Source organism: Arabidopsis thaliana, chromosome 3 (genome assembly GCF_000001735.4).
Source record: "Arabidopsis thaliana chromosome 3, partial sequence".
NCBI classification, from domain to species: domain Eukaryota; kingdom Viridiplantae; phylum Streptophyta; class Magnoliopsida; order Brassicales; family Brassicaceae; genus Arabidopsis; species Arabidopsis thaliana.
In genome coordinates this window covers 15,344,800-15,361,687 of record NC_003074.8, presented here as the reverse complement: position 1 = coordinate 15,361,687, position 16,888 = coordinate 15,344,800, and the positions used below count along the sequence as shown (strand labels likewise).

The window sequence follows — 16,888 nt, the reverse complement described above, 5'->3', positions numbered from 1 at the left end:
AAAAGTGTTTTTCTGAAACTCCCGAGCAACAGCTTGAACTCTTCATCTCATGTGGTTGAACCAGATCTTCTGCATTTTCTTCCTTGCTTTCTTGGTCATGTTATCCCATCTCGGAGGAGTAGGAAACATATCTAAGTCCGGAAGATCAGAAATCCTTGCAGATAAACCTGCAGCTAGGTCGCTCGCTGGGGAGCACAAGACCATCCTCTCCGTTCCAAAACCCTTAGGAGGGATAGGTCGCTCGCTGGGGTGCACAAGATCGCCTCACCCTGTGAAGGTTCAGAATGTGTCCACCCAGGCTTACAGACCCACTTCTTAACGCATTCAAAAGGCCCCTCTAGAGTCTTCTTCCCCTTCTCAACCACACCATTAGCAATGAGTCTAGGAGGAGTGCTAGTGAATCTCTTCTTGGAGCGAGAACGTCTGCACTTCACTTTGAAGCTAGAAGCCAAAGATGTGCCTAAAGGCACTTCGTCAGTTCCAGCTAGACCATTGGAGGGCGGTAGAAGCACATGAGTGTGATATACCTCTTTTGAACCAGAGGGAGAAACCTTCTAAAAAGGGGTTTTTTCATCAGAGGCTTGGGACAACGGCTTAGGAGATGTCCATATCTTCCACAATTCAGACATTTAGGTGGAGGCCGAGGATATTCCATTACAATACGAGTTACGTTTCCTTGACAGTCTTTTACTATCACTGTGGTGGGGAGCAGGGCGTCTAGTTTGATTATAACTTTGACTTTGGTAAAGCCAATGTTCACTAGATCAAGCTTGGACTTCTCAGTGTGGAGAGAATCTCCAATACCACTGGCAATGACTATAATTCCATCTAAGGAATATAGTTGAGGAGGGACATTACGCAAAACCGCCCACGTAGGCGCCGTATGAAGTTCCTCCAGCTCAAGAGGACCGTCAGGAGACCAAGGATAAACTGTGCATGAACAGTTCCCCGCGTGCCAAAAGCCGACATCAATAACCCATTGTCGAGTAAGAGGCGCCGTAATAAAGATGAGAGTTGTCGTTTCAGAGATTAGTCCCACTGTAATATTACCAAACCGGCCTCAAATCAAATTCAAGTCATTAAAAATACGATTAGATGAAGGACATAGCCCGTGAAATTGAGCTACCAAATGATCTTTCCACAGGGTTGCCGTCTTCAACATGACAGAAGGAGGAGCCACCACAACTGGAGTACCATCTTCAAGGAAGGTTAGGAACTCCATCTGTTTGAGGTTCCTCAACGACGCTTTGAATTTCAAAGCCCAAGGATCTTTGGCCTTTGAAGGCTTAGCCATTTTCGCATAAGACAGGACTTTGGTTGGAAAGGGGGCAGAGAGCGGAAGAGGATCGATTCTAGTCGCCAGAGCATTATCCAAATCAATCACTATGACTATATTGAAAGAGATCTCAGACACTTTGGTCAAATCCGGGGAAGGAACCTTCTTAGAGACATGAAGCTTAGAGGACGAGCTCAGGGCCTCAATCGAAATAGCATGTGTGAGAGGATTTAAGTCAGCGCTAGGCTGAATAAGGTTAATCTGAGATTCAGGAGTCGAAGATTCCCCGTCGTCTCAACCTACAAAACCGATGCTTCAGATGGAGGAGGAGTGGAGCCAGATCCAGATTGAAAAAGCGCGATCTAGGTGACAGGAGACGATGAAAGATTCCCCATCATCTCAACTGAATGAGCCGTGTCACTCTCAGTGGACGACGGCGAGACAACCAAGGAGGAGCCGATAAGAACACTCGAACCAGGGAGGAGAGACGAGCTATTGGCCGAGGCCAAAACTCGAGAGAACTTAGAGAGAGGGAGAACAAGAAGAAGGACAAGGCAGCTTCTTCTTTTTCTTTGACATTGGAAAAAATCATGTCAACCGGCGAGATGCCGGCCGCCGGAGGCAATTAGGTTAGAGAAGGACAAATTGCCAAGAAAGTCGTTCAGAAGAGAGAAAGTCGTTCAGGAGAGAGAAAGTCACTCAGGAGAGAGAAACTTGATTCTTCCTACAAAAGATCCCACACAATCTTTTTGGTTAACCATAATATATTTTTATTTCTAACCAAAGGAAAAAAAATGTAGGATGGCGTATGGTTTTCAGTTTGGTTTTTGGTTGAGAAGGACTTGGGTTCACCCCTAGAGGTGAACCTCTTTCATTCACCAATTAAAATTTGTCATGTCATCTAATTAACTAAACTAAAACAATTAATATTAAATAAATAAATAAATATATTAAAACTCACTAAACTTATTTAATTATTAAATCTAATCTTTAATCATTTTTTTATAAACTCAAACCGATATATAATCCCGTTTAATTACAAAATCTAAACCCTAATTCTCTTTTGTAAACCCAAACCACCATTTAAACTCGTTTAATCGTAAAAAATCTAAACCCTAATCGTACTTTCTAAACCCAACCCGACATTTAACCTCGTATAATTATAAAATTTAAATTCGTTTATAAACCCAAACCGATATTTAAACTTGTTTAATCATAAAATCTAAACCCTAATCCTTTCTAATAAACCCAAACCGATACATAATTTCGTTTTAATAAAAAATTAGATTTTTTAACTAAATTAAATTATTATTTTTATTATTAGATGGTAAATTCTGATTGGCTAAAATTAAAGATGTGAACATAAAGGTTCACCCTTCACCCAAGTATTTTCTTTTTGGTTCTACAGTTTATCGGTTTTATAAAAACTAAATACATATATAAATAGTATGTGATTCAGCTTATTACACTTTGTTTTTTTCTTTTCGGTTTTATAAATAATAAAACATATGAGTTTCGGTTCGGTTCAGTTTAGATTATTTTTAGTTTATTCCATGAATCTTTAAATAAATAACATTATTGTTTTTTATATTGAAATGTATTTATATTATATGAAACTCTAAGGGGGGTGTATTGAAAGTGGAATTTTAATGGAACAATATATATTTTAGAGAAGTTCAAATGATTTTTGTAAAATCTATTCAAATTTCGCCTTACATCTATTCAAATCTAATGTTGTTAGAAGACAAAAAAAAATATATATATTGTTATCTTTTTAAGAAACATGGTTGTGAAATAACCAATGAACTTAACAGTGAAGTGGATATATTTTATTTAGCAAAAGTGGAGTGATCCTTGAGATATAAGGTTAACTCATAGATACAAATATTAAATAAATTGGAAAAGCTTGAGCTCACATTAGAATTTAGTCGTTGTAAATACTCAAATGGGGTGTCGACGTAAAGTTTTAGTCAACCAAAGCATAAAAAGAAAGATCATATCTCACATGGGGCCTTAAGCTCTAGCGGACACTTTCTCATTTGTCTTTTGAAAATCAATGTATCTGGTTTCCTTACTCTCTTTTTTTTTTTCCTTTTTCTTTTGCACAGTTTCTTTTGTTTATATGATATAATGGTGATATGTATCATCAAACAGTGAAGCTCTAATTGTTGATAAAAAGAAAAAGAGAAACATGAACGCTAAGTGCTCTCTAGGTGCATGCCTATGAGAAGACTAATAGGGGATTGTTACCAATTTTTGTTATTATAGTATGCAAGTGCTCGGTACTTCTCTAGTTCTCTTGCAGTATCTTATTGGATGTCGATATCAGAGTAAAGATTATCCTAGTCTATTATCAAGTTCTATACGACTTTTAATTTGCGTTTAAGGGGGATCTTCTAATCAATGTGAATATTGTAACTAAGGAAATTAAAAAGATATATAGGTGGAAACAAGCAGATAGAGGAGCACTGAACATGTTAATCCACGTAAAACTAATGCCACACTATTTTATCAACATGCGATTAGGGAGAAAAACTAACAATTTCTATCATATCATTAGCCAAACCTTTTTCAGACCGGTTGTCAATTGATAAAATCTCAAGAACTCTATAACAAAAGGACCCAAATCTCAGTTCCACCAAGATGCATCATATTAGGCCTACATGCTATACCTAAGATTGTGTGATATATTGCCAATCTAATTCCCGCAATGAACACAGAGAAATGAATCATACACATGTCATGGAGGCTTTCAAAAGATGAAACGTGCCGGAGAAACTTATTAAATTCAAGGAAAATAAAAACATATAGAAACGACAAAATTCAAAAAAAAAAAAGAAGGAATGAGAAGAGAGTTGTTTTCATAGCAAGAACGAAAAGTAAGGGGATGGAGAGTTCTTTTCACTATTATTATCAAAAATAAATGACTTAAAAGAAAGAAAAAAAACTATATTTTATAAAGTGGCTGTGTCCGTGTGGACCTGTGCATGTCACATAGACAAAGCTTCAATAGAATACATATCACAATGGACTGAAAGAGGCAACTAAAGTCAATGATGCAAAATGGTAGAAGATTTTGGGCATTTGCAAATATGCCTTTTTCATCTTTGTTTATATATATATTAGGTTTACAAGAAAAGAAAGAAGAAAAGGTATGGCATTTGGAGGTTGAGCATTTGACATGAAAGTTGAAGTAATGGAATCTGAGTAGGATAGTTAGGAAATTGATGTGTCAGATTGGGACCACCTTGTCTTTTTGTTCGTAGACGACATCATGTGTCATGTGCATGTGGAAAGGATTTGTTCCGTTTTTTTTTTTTTTTTTCCTAGAACATAATTAAGGACTATCATTATAAAGTTAAATCGTTCTCTAATTCTTCTTTTTATATCCTAACTAATACTTCATTGAATACATCATTGAACTCTTACCATTAAAAAAATAGTGATGCTTACGTAAATTTCTAAAGTAAAACCGAGAAACAGAAGAAGCCAAACCACTGTTATAAATGGGTTGATGTCTATCACCACAATTGAGATTCTTTATTAATTAGCTATTGCTATACGATTAATATTTAAACTTCAACGAAGGTGCTACGTATAAGATTATTTTAATATAATGAAAAAGATGCGACGTAAGCCGAAATATTTGATATACATTAATATCATCTCGATTCACTAGTACCATCATTCATATCATAATATACTTAACTACGGTTTTGATTGATAATCACTTTACAAAACGGTACAAAACGTTATAAAATATATAATTTTAACAATTACCAATCACAAAAACGTTGCTAAAAATTTTACTCTTAGTTTTTTTTTATAATTTTCTCGTATAGTTTTTTTTACAGCTTTGCATTGTTTCGAAAAAGCTAACAGCTAACAGATTTTAGTTACCATCGGACCCTATAAATTTATTCGTGAAATATCATAAAATTATTTACACCTTTTAAGTTTTTATTGTTTAATCATTTTTCTTTCGGTTTCTTTTTGTTAAATTAAAATAGATAAGTAATGAAAATCAAAAGAAAACCAAAGAAAAGAAAAAACCCAAAGAAAGTTATGTGAGAATATGGGATATTGGAATTGTGAAAATATATATATATATTTTTTTGTAAACTATATTTCTGACGTAAAAGCTAACAGAGAACATAAAAAGCACATGAATATATATGTAAAGAAAACAAGGCGTAATCGTTAAGGCAATAAGCCACAAATGGAGTAACAAATTTAAAGGTTTATGTGAATGTGACCAAATTGCTTCTAAAAGATAACCAACGATAATGATACTAAAATCTGTTACGTCAAAATGTTTTTTTTTCTTTTCATATATGTTTCTCTTTTTAGGTGGTTTGGTAAAAGGAAGAGAAAAAGAAACGATTACGATCATCTTTTATTCCTCACCGTCTCTCTCAATCTCTCATGCAAGCAAATACTGCAAGCCAGAGTAGCACAGACTGTGACACGAACGCCACTATCCCAACGTCACCTTCTCCTGCTCTTTCTCTTGTATTTCACTTTAGTCTCTTCTCTCAACTGTCGTCACCTAGATATTTTTAGATTCTTATTTCTTCACCCAAAACTCTTTTGATTGATCCTCTGAGTAACATTTAACTTTATAAATGTGTTCAAGGGTTTATATTCCACGATCATATATAAAATTATGTTACAAAGTTTCATTACATTAACTAACAGAACTCTATCCAAACATTAATCTTCTCCTTTTACTCAATTTCAACTAACTAACAGTTCATGCATTGAATTTTCAATTGTACTGTATGAATAAAATAGCTTAATAGCACATTAAATTTGACTGATTAAGTTTTCCAACATCAACAGCTGAATAAAAAAAAATATATCCTCAATGCAGACTCATAATTTATTATATAGATTAAAATATGTGGATACAGATAAGCATAACAGAAAATTTGACACCGAAAGTTGTAATGAAAAAAACAATTGTAAATAAATAAATACTTTTGCAAAAATAATAATAAAAATAGTTAAAATAAATAAAATAAAAAGCCACTTACACCAATGAAAAACCAAACCATCACCACCTTTAAGTTGTCTTTATAAAGACGCATGACTCTAACTTCTAGTCCTCCCTCTTCTTCTCCTCTCTTTCTCTACTCCAAGTTTTCACAATGACATTCTTCATCGAAGACACTAGTCTCATCATCAGCCACGTTCTCTACAAAACGGCACTTATCATCACCGTTTTACGATGGATCTTTGCATGGATCCTCCGTTACCGCTCAAGATCCTCCTCATCATCATCATCTCAATCCTCCTCTTCTCCTTCTATTTCATCACAAACCATCAAAGAAAGCCTAGCCGTGTCCGCTTTCCGCGACGCGGTGGAGAGATCTCCCGCGGCGATAAACGACATGTGTGCCGTGTGTCTAGGAGATCTTGAAGACGAGGACGAAATCAGAGAGCTTAGGAACTGTACTCACGTGTTTCATCGTGATTGTATTGACCGATGGCTAGATTATGAATGTTGCGGCGGTGATGATGATAACCACCGTACTTGTCCCCTATGTCGAACGCCGTTGCTTCCATCTTTCACTGATTACTCAACCGTTACTCAAACTAGTTGGGCTGTTGAACGACTTCTTTACCTCTTCGGCGACGATCTTCTTCCCTGACTTTTATTTTTCTTTTAGAAAACATTTGATTTCATATTTTTTTTATGAATATTGTAATTGGTAGAGGGGTCGAATAGGAAATATAAGAGTGATTGATCGCAATTATACGAAATCGAATCAATTTGATTTGATTGTATATACAAATGTTAAACTGTATTAATTCTCCTCTTCAGATAAATGTCTAACATTTTTTATTATTATTTCAACATTTTTCATTTATTTATCCTTTCTTAGTTGTCACATTCCGTTTTATTGTTTTCTACTTATCTCTATAGTATTTTTTTAAGTATAATTTTTACGGATGGGTTAAACTATTTTCGGATACATATGATACCCAATTTAATAAAAATATTATTCATAAAAGTTTGGGTGGATCGGATTATATTTGACCCGACTCTTCTATTGTTTTTTTTATCTAAAGTTGGATACAAATATTACCAAAATTAGATCATATCTACTAATTATGTTTCTATATTAAATAATACATATAGTTAGAATATTTGGTAATAATTTAAATCTATGATTCTCTTTTCATCTTTATTTAATTTTTTTTAATTTTTTTGGATAATCGTATAATACATAAAGTAAACAATTTTTTTTCATATATTTTGATTCAAATTTTGAAAACGAACATATATTATCCAATTATTGAAAAAGTATATGTTTAACATCACACATTAGCTAAAATATTTAGAAAATAATTCATAATCACACTGTAAATAAAATCAAAATGAATCCAAATCCGAATGACTAGGGACCTTAACTCAACAAGCATCCAAATTTAAAAATTTCAATATGTGCTAATTCTGTTTTTAGTAAAAATGTTTCATTTCACTGGAAATATAATAATTAATATATTCAAAAGCAATAAAAAATTTATAATATTATAAACATCTGAACATATAAAAAAAACCGAGACAGATGAAATTGCGGAACTAGTTTTTATGGTGGCATGGAAGGACAGAGTTTGAATCAACATTAATAAAAAATTTAAAATATCATTAATTCGCCGCTTCAATACGAGGCAGAATAAAATCAATATTTTTTAAATTATTAAATTTGAACATATTAATAGAAAATAGCACAAAACGGATTATATTGCAAGGATGGACTATATAGCGGGATGAGTTGAATTAACATTAATAAATTTTTAAAATATTATTAATTCATCGCTTCAATATGGATTAAACCCTCATTTTATTATTTTTAACACCACTATTATTAAATATATCGAATCAGCTTGATTTAAATAAAATTATATAGACAAAAATAATCTCGTAGTATACCTTTGCTTAATAATAATTGTAAACTATAAAAATATGAATGTCCTACAAAATTATACTATTTACAAATTTTTATATATAATACATAATCATTAAATATTTAAAATCACTACTTAAAATCTAGTTTTCAGTATAAAATTCAAAATCATTGCAAAGACATATTTCATACAACCATATTTGTGTTAAGATCAAATCATGCAGAAAAAAAAAAATTCATATCCAAAAGCCAAATCAAACTAAATTTTTTATTAGATATTTTTAAGAGAAATTATTTACAGGTAGAGAAAAGATTATCTTTTATTTTGTCGGTTATTCAGAAAAAAGCATTATTGGATAAAACCTGATATATCAAAATTTTTACTGTTTTTACCCATGATAAATGTATTCGTTTTAGAATATTTTTTATTGTCATTACAGGTATTTATATGATTGAGATGCGTTTGAAAATAAAGAGACATTTTGGAGTAAAACCAAGAGAATTAAACTAAAGAGAAGAATTTAGAGTCAGACCATGTTACCAGTGTCGATCGATACCATTTGCGGTCGAACAAAAAGTCTCTAGAATTTAATGTTTTGAAGACTACAAAAAATACCCATAAGTTATCTCTATTTGTAAGAAGCCACCTTTTTTTTTCTTTTTTCTCTTGTCATCAGTTTTTATTTAGAGCTCAAAAGAGCCAATGTTGAGGAAAATTGTTTACATAAGTGACATGAAGCGGTTCAGTACGAACTTTTCGTGCCAAATTGTCTGCTTTAACATTTACATTACGAGAAATTAAATATAAAGAGAAACTTGTAAATTCTTCCTTGTCGCTCTGAAAATCGTCCAAATATGCTAAAAATGTCGGCCTTTCGGTTGGGTAAGACACCATTTTCACCAATTCTGAATAGTCTTTAAAAAAGGCTACATCTTGGTTGTCGGCACCAATCATAAACTTCATCCCCCAAAGTAGAGCTTTGAATTCAGTGTGAAGTGGAGATAGACTTTTACGAATATTTGCAGCTCCCATGGTTGGTGACTGTACATTTGATGACGTACAAAACCATCTTGTTCCTGAAAATTTATCGCTTCCTTTCCATGTTCCGTCCACAAAGTAGCAAAATCCTGAATAAATATATATTATCATATGAGATATCCCTCACCCAAATTATTTTTTCCAATCTCAAGGAGCGGTGATTTTCACTATGAAGCGCAACTAGAGCTAACTGCTATGATTGTGCCTCTTTTTCAACTAAACATAATACCTCTAGCGGATCTTTATCCACATTCTCAAATATTTTTTCATTCCTTACTTTCCAAATATACCAAATTATCCATGAAGATGAAGAAGAATCAAGTTCTCAAGGTATTCTTGAGAATAAGTGATCCAAATTCGCATAAATAGAAGTCGTCGGAAAATTCGTTGGGGCAATAGGAATCTATGAAAGAGCCCATATTTGTCTGGATGGGTGACATTGGAAAAGTGTATGGTTAATTGTTTCCTCTAATGCGTCACATCTAGCACATCTTGAATCACATTTTATACCTTTTCGCAAATGTTTCGTGACCGACACACAACCTGATAATATTGCCACACAAAATGACGTAACTTAGGCGGACACTGCACTTTCAAAGTATGTGCTTTTAGTGCTTTGATTTGTGGGCTAGTAAAAGTTAAATTGTCATCCAAAATTTTCTAACTGCGTTGTATGATAAACCGATTTAACTGTATATATTCCGGATTTTGTGAAATGCCAACCTTGAGTATCCTCTTTCGTTGACGCACCCAAGTGGAATGCACTTATCAGCTGGACATCTTCCGGATCAAAGAGTTCCTTTAAGAGATCAATATTCCAAAATTTTGACCGACTATCTATAAGGTTTTTAACTTTTAAAGATGGATCAATAATTGACCCATTACTAATGGCTGATCTCGGGAATTAAGCTGGAAAAATCGAAGGGTCCTCCCAAACTGAGATGGACTCCCCAGAACCGACTCTTTTCATATATAAGTCCTTTATTAACAAGAGATCTAGCTGAACATATATGTTTCCAGCCATAGGACTGACAGTATCATTTTATATTTTCCAAAGAGTTAGATTTCCGAAAATATCTCTCTTTAAAAACCTTCACAAAAAGAGGATTTGGAACCTTAATCAAATGCCATAATTTTTTTGCTAATAGGGCTGAATTAAAATCATCAATGCTTCAAAAACCTAACCCACCTTCTGATTTACTACTGCATAATTTATGCCAAGCCATCCAGTGCATACCTCTGGACTCACCATTCGTACTCCACCAGAATTTTGCGACCGCACTTGTTAGTTTGGAAGAGATTGTTTCCGGTAGTCTGAAGCAAGACATAACATAAGTTGGCAATGCAGCATCTACCGATTTAATCTATCACTTATTTCCCTCCTTTCGATAAGAATTTTGTCGACCATCCATTTATTCTAGTGTGCAATTTGTCTCTAACCGAACAAAACATTTTTGTCTTATACCCCCCAAGACTTTCTGGTAATAAAAGATAAGAATCCATACCCCCGAGATTACTAATACCCAATATCGATTTAATTTCTGCCTTTATAGAATCATCTACCTTATGGTCAAACTGAATCGAACATTTGAAATTTTTTATCATTTGCCCCGAGACCGCTTCATATTGTTTTAGGATACCCAATATTACTCCACATTGTTCCTTATTAGTCTTACAAAAGAATAAATTATCGTCCACACATAATATATGAGAAACTGAAGGGCTTGATGTTGCTACTTTGATACCCGTAAGTAAAACTTGTCTTGTTATGCTTTCCGAATATTCGCAGTTTGCACTTCTGTACATAGGATGAATAAGTAAGGAGAAAGCGAATCTCCTTGTCTTAACCCCCATTTTGTTATTATTAGTTCTCTAGCTTGTCCACTAAGGAGGACCTTATATTGGACTTCTGTAATACACCACATTATCCACGAGATCCACTTTTCGCAAAAGCCCATTTTTCTTATTAGTTCCTCAATGAAAGTCTATTCAACTCTATCATATGCTTTACTCATATCGTTTTTAATGGCCATGTATTTCCTTTTACATGACAAGTTAGTTCTTCACCCATGAAACATCTCCTGTGCAATAAGAATATTATTTGAAATTAGACGTCCTTCACCAAATGCAGATTGTGTTTCCGGAATAAGACTTGGGAGAACCGTCTCAAGTCTTTGACAAAGAATATTTGAAATAATTTTATACCCAACATTGCAAAGACTAATAGGTCGTAATTCCGTCATCCGTGTCGGTCGTTCCGTTTTTGGAATCAAACATATATTAGTTGTATTTAACCGTTTATCAAAAACTCCATCTTGTAAGAAAGAGTTTACAAAGAATAACAAATCCGTTTTTTTGTATCCCAAGCTTTTTGAAAAAAGATGACATACCATCTAGGCCTGGTGCCTTCTCCGGATGCATTATAAGTAATGTCGTTTGCACCTCACCTTTTGTCTCGATGCAGTTAGAAAATCATTTATTTGATCTGTTATTAAAGTTTGAACCTCTACTAAAGACTCCTCCAAATCTTGAGGATTAGTCGTTGTGAACAATTTTTGAAAATAAGACATTGCTATATGTTGAATATCTTTATATTCTGAAGACTATGTCCCATTCTCATCATGTAATCCGGTAATCCAATTTCTAGTCCGTGTCTGTCTTGTTAGAGCATGGAAATATTTAGGGTTATTATCCCCTAGTGTCATCCATAGACTCCTACATTTTTTATACCAACTAGGATATGACCCGAGGTACACCGCATGTTAATTATTTATTTTATGATTTTATTTTATGTTTTTTGGAGTGTAGTTTATGTTTAGTATGTCTATTGTTTTATTTGGTTACAAAATAATTTTTTCCGGGTGTGTACAAAATTTAAATGACCCGTAATCTAACGATAATATTGAATAGTAATTTGATATAAATTTTATGTAAGTTTACAATGTGTTTATTTGTTTAACCATAAAATTTGTGACACTATAATAATTATAACAATTACAAAACTCTAATTATGTATTATACTAATGAAATTGTAATAATCAAAATAATAATAAATATAGTAATGTATTTTGTAATAATACATTTAGCAGCATGAATTCTGATTATTACCAAAGTCCAATACATTTTACTTATGTGAAAATAGACTATTACTAAAGCCCAATTGTAAAACCGAAGCCCATAATAAATCATCAGCCTAACTACTGTATAACATATTTGTTGGGCAAGGAAAAAAAGAAACAGTCGGATGATGATTGTCGATTTAGGTTCACTTTCACTATCTCTTCGATTAAACTTCCAACGTTAAGATTCCACAATTTTCCAATAGACGATCATAATCCGATTGGCATCACAAATCCATGATGATAACTTCTAAGATTGTAAGGATCAAGAAGCAATATTCGAGAGAAACAATTTGTAAGTGATTTATATCAATTGGTTTTACAATTGTTTTGATATAGAACTCATACCTCTTTACTGATTTACCAAAACATTTTATCTTCACAGGCACGAGCAACGGACTAAATAAGATAAGGTAGTGGGAACTCATCGACATAATGACTGCTACAAATAATTCATAAACTTTAAGAGCTCGTAATGTAATTTACAACATAAATTTTGATATGATTTTCTTAGAATGATGAATATGAAATAGTTATTTATCATATAAACGTTACATATATAATAACGGAGAGGAATTCAGAAAGTGACTTCCGCAACATGTGAATTGCATAATTAAAAGGTTAGTTCATGTAGATTGTAGTAACTCAAAATTACTTCAGCAGCATAATCTCGTTTAAATCCATACTATGTTTTAGTTTTTATAAAAACAGTAAGTATGAAATAATATTTATACATAAAACTTAGTTAATAATATAAAAATGAAAATATTTGAATGCTTAAACTTATTGTTTATAATGTTTAGCAATGAATTTGCAATACAAAACATGTTTCCCTTAACTTAACTTGTATGATTGCATTATATTTTGATTCGTAGAAGAAATGTTGTACGTGAACCAATTGGAATCAAATACACTTGCTTATATATATATAAAACATGAAAGTCCAAACATGTTTAATTTTGTAGTTAGGTGATTATCTGGTTTTATCTTATTTTCCCACAATAATAAAAGGTAATCACAACGGTATTTCAAGCGAAAAAATATATTACTCCCTTAAATTAATTGTCATTTAAGTTTTTTCACTAGTATTAAGAAAATACTCATTTTTATGTTTTATCTCTAATTAATGTATTATTTTAGTTGATATCATCAATTAATAAGTTTAAAGAATAAAGATAGAATTGAAAAATCTGTCAAACAAATACATTGAAAATCGAGAACGACAATTAATTCAAGACAAAATTTAACTTCTAAAAACGACAACTAATATGAAACGGAGAGAATATAGTTTTAAAAAAAATATTTTGTCAGTATATTTGAAAGTGACCACTGATTTTGAATGCATTATTATAGTAGTTAATGAAAATATAAAAAATGATCTCTTGCCATATATCTTTCAGTTTATTGAATTTAACAATTGATCAAGTGCTTATTCACAAGATATAAAAGAATTGGCTTTTATTGACAACTTTTTACATTGTATATGTGTAACAATCTTTAATTAAAATCACTATTTTTACATTGTATGTTCTTGTATATATATATATAGGATAATCATGTCTCTAACTCTAAGGAAGATGGTGAATCTTCGATTGGTGTAACACAAAAGAAAAAGTGGGAAGAGGCAAATCTGTTTCCCAATGCTGATTTTTCGTGGGGAAGTTATGTGGATGTTTGATTTTAACGGTTCAAATAAAAAACAATTTACATTAGTTTCGCATTTTGTAATACAAGCGACGGCAATGAAGAAGATGATGATTAAGACGTCTTCGCTTTTTGCAAATGAGAAATTAGATAACGAAGCGGTTGTCGCCAAACTAAAAAAACTTCCAAAGGGTAATGAGAATCTTAGTATTGAATGCTTCTTATGACATTTGGTTAGAATCTAGTAGAAAACAATATTTCTAGCCCTATATGACAAATTGCTTGTGGTGAAAAAAACAAATTTCAAAACATAATCTTGTAGTTTTCTTCTTCCTTTTATATTGATAATTTTTTTTTATGACATAAAATCTTTAGTTTAATATTGAATGCTTTTAAGTTTAAATGACAAAAAATACCATTTTATTGCAATGGCTTTTATGAACCTATCACCGCATTCAGGATCGGAGTCGGAACTGGAAGCTCTCGGAATCTTGTTTCCAAAGCGTTGTCAAAAAATTGACTTTGGAAGCTCTTTAGAAACTTACAATTGATATACGTATTTTGAAATTTTGCGCGTCCATTTAAATTTTTTTGCTGTCACTAATAAATAAATAATCAATATATTACTTTTGATAGTTTTCTTATACAAACATAAAAACAAAAACCAAAACTAATTTTGCAATTTAGTATTTTATCGTACTAATCTTTCTATTTTATTTTACAGGTACCATATGCTTGGGAAAATGACAACGGCATGAAACATTTATTGGAAGATATTGGAACGATTAATTGAATTAAATGAGTTTGGAGAAACTTGAGTTTGATAATGTTTTAATGGATAAAACGAAATTTCAAACAATTTGATTTGATAAAATTAGGAAAATGAGAATGAAGATAGTGATCTAAATTATTGACTTTGAAATATTTGAATATTTGTTTTGTAAACGTGAACTATTTGAATTTTATTTGTTGTTGAGGTATTGAAAATTTATGTATTAGATTTGTATGGTTAGTTATAATTTTTAATATGATATATTGCTTAATGTTTTATTATAGATATATATAGAGAATTTATTGAAAGAAACCTTCAACATTGGCCGGATCTATTTTTAAATCCTGAACTATTTCTTTAATAAACAAAATCCTGAACTAAAATTCGTTAATAAATTAAATCATATGTTTATTGAAACTGTCTATATATATTTTTCAAATACGTATTTGCTTTCAAAAATATCTAAAAAATCGTTTTCACGTTCCTAAGCATCTGCATCGCTTCCGCATACACACTTCTGATTCCATGCAACCTAGGTAAGAAGACTAACCGTATAAACTCCAGCCTTTCCTGCACATTTATAGTAAGAATGTTAAAACAGTTTGTGTCTTTACCTAAAGGTTTTTCTTTACTTTTTTTTTTGTTGTTGTTCCTCCCTAAGATTTGTATACCTGACACAAAAAGAAAAAAGAGAGTCGGTTAGAGATTTGTGTAAACCTTGATTGGTAGTGGATGTATGTTTGTGGGAGAATGGCCATGCAAGAAAAAACTAATTCGTTAAATTTTGGTTTTCTATATGCTTTAGCTTTTATAAAATTTGTTATTTACTCGTGACTTGAGATCGAGTTGGGACTGAATCGGTGTCACTGATTCACAACAATGTGAATCTCTAAAAGTAGAAAGTGATTTGGGACTTAAGTTTATCGAGAATGTCTTAGTAAAAGAATAGAAGATTCTTCCGAATCTTAAATGTTCTGTTACTCAGTCAAGAGAGAGGGACTACACCTGGAATCAGTGTTTTCGAATTAGTAGTCCTTCATAAATCTTTGAAAAGAAACATATATTCACATAAAAAATTATAAATGATTAAAAAATATTACTAAGTTATTGTTAAAAAAACATTATTTTATCTTTTTTTATTGAGTGTATATACAAACTAACCTTTGACTGTAAAAAAATTAAGAAAGTAACTTTGGACTAACAGTATCGGCATGCAAACTTTTTTTATACCCAATTTGACGATTTTAGCCTTTCATTGTGAAGACAACTTTCCTAAGCTTTTCTTCTTCGTAAACAACATCATCTATCTTAAACCCATTCACTTTCCACCACCATCCGCAACATCAATCAGACCACAACCGTCACTAGTCAACTACCATCAAACCACAACCGTTATCTCTCCCACAACTCCAATCAGATCTAATCTTCCATCTTGATTCTCTCTTTTTCTGATTGAGTGGATTCTCTCTCTTCTATCTTCCTGGAAGCGTTGCATCTGCAAATTTCCAGAAGGGTGGCTTAGCCCCTTCAATGGCCGAATCTTAAATTCATTTGTATCATCTCCCTCTCGCATCTTACTTCTCATCTGCTGAATTTCTGGATATTTCTCCATTTTATCGAAACTTCCACCGCATCTCTCTTTCATCTGCTGGACTTTTCTTTAAATTCCATGTTATTTGTTATGTAACACACTTCTTTCTCCAAATTCTATGTTATTTTTTTTTTATATAACGCATTTTTTTTAGAACAAATTACTTGTTATTTTGTTATGTAACACACTCTTTTTAGAAAAAATACCATGTTACATTATTACATATTTTTTCTTCAAATTCATGTTATTTTGTTATGTACCATATCCAATTTTCTCTAAATTTCATGTTATTTTGTTATATAACATACTCTTTTTAAAACACATTACATGTTATTTTGTTATGTAACACGTTCATTTTTAGATGATATGGTATTTTAAAAAATTACAAGTCATTGATTTCTAACACATGTTTTTTTGTTAAGGAACATGTTATTTTTCAATATACATATTATTTTAAATATATGCTAAATATATGCTATGACGTTCTTTATCTCACATAAGAGCATTTATGTCTTTTCAACTACATTTATGTA

At 32.0% G+C, this 16,888-nt stretch overlaps 3 protein-coding genes, 1 long non-coding RNA gene and 2 pseudogenes across 6 annotated transcripts; 2 read left to right on the top strand and 4 right to left on the bottom strand.

The window, feature by feature from the left end:
- Positions 1-173: 173 nt before the first annotated feature.
- On the bottom strand, positions 174-1,294 carry AT3G43433 (annotated as a pseudogene; the record flags this gene model as incomplete). Its single annotated transcript has 1 exon — positions 174-1,294.
- A 303-nt stretch (positions 1,295-1,597) lies between these two features.
- Positions 1,598-1,905, top strand: AT3G43432 (uncharacterized protein; the record flags this gene model as incomplete). Its single annotated transcript, NM_001125289.1, has 1 exon — positions 1,598-1,905. Exon 1 carries the CDS (start codon positions 1,684-1,686, stop codon positions 1,903-1,905), a length of 222 nt encoding a protein of 73 aa, NP_001118761.1. The 5' UTR covers positions 1,598-1,683.
- A 1,977-nt stretch (positions 1,906-3,882) lies between these two features.
- AT3G06615 lies at positions 3,883-4,471 on the bottom strand. The gene has a single exon (NR_141266.1). It is a non-coding gene; the product is annotated as an other RNA (long non-coding RNA).
- Positions 4,472-6,193: 1,722 nt separating this feature from the next.
- AT3G43430 (RING/U-box superfamily protein) lies at positions 6,194-7,153 on the top strand. The gene has a single exon (NM_114211.5). It carries the CDS (start codon positions 6,427-6,429, stop codon positions 6,928-6,930), a length of 504 nt encoding a protein of 167 aa, NP_189929.1. The 5' UTR covers positions 6,194-6,426; the 3' UTR covers positions 6,931-7,153.
- Positions 7,154-8,876: 1,723 nt separating this feature from the next.
- Positions 8,877-13,175, bottom strand: AT3G43425 (annotated as a pseudogene; the record flags this gene model as incomplete). The annotated part of the gene is made up of 1 exon: positions 8,877-13,175.
- Positions 13,176-16,008: 2,833 nt separating this feature from the next.
- Positions 16,009-16,373, bottom strand: AT3G43420 (uncharacterized protein). Its single transcript, NM_114210.2, has one exon. The coding sequence runs from the start codon at positions 16,347-16,349 to the stop codon at positions 16,143-16,145; it is 207 nt and encodes a 68-aa protein (NP_189928.2). The 5' UTR covers positions 16,350-16,373; the 3' UTR covers positions 16,009-16,142.
- Between the last annotated feature and the right edge of the window lie 515 nt (positions 16,374-16,888).

What these genes read in the sequence shown, in the direction of transcription:
- AT3G43430 (NM_114211.5), top strand. Translation starts at nt 6,427, where the DNA reads ATGACATTCTTCATCGAAGACACTAGTCTCATCATCAGCCACGTTCTC.
- AT3G43420 (NM_114210.2), bottom strand. Translation starts at nt 16,349, where the DNA reads ATGAGAAGTAAGATGCGAGAGGGAGATGATACAAATGAATTTAAGATT.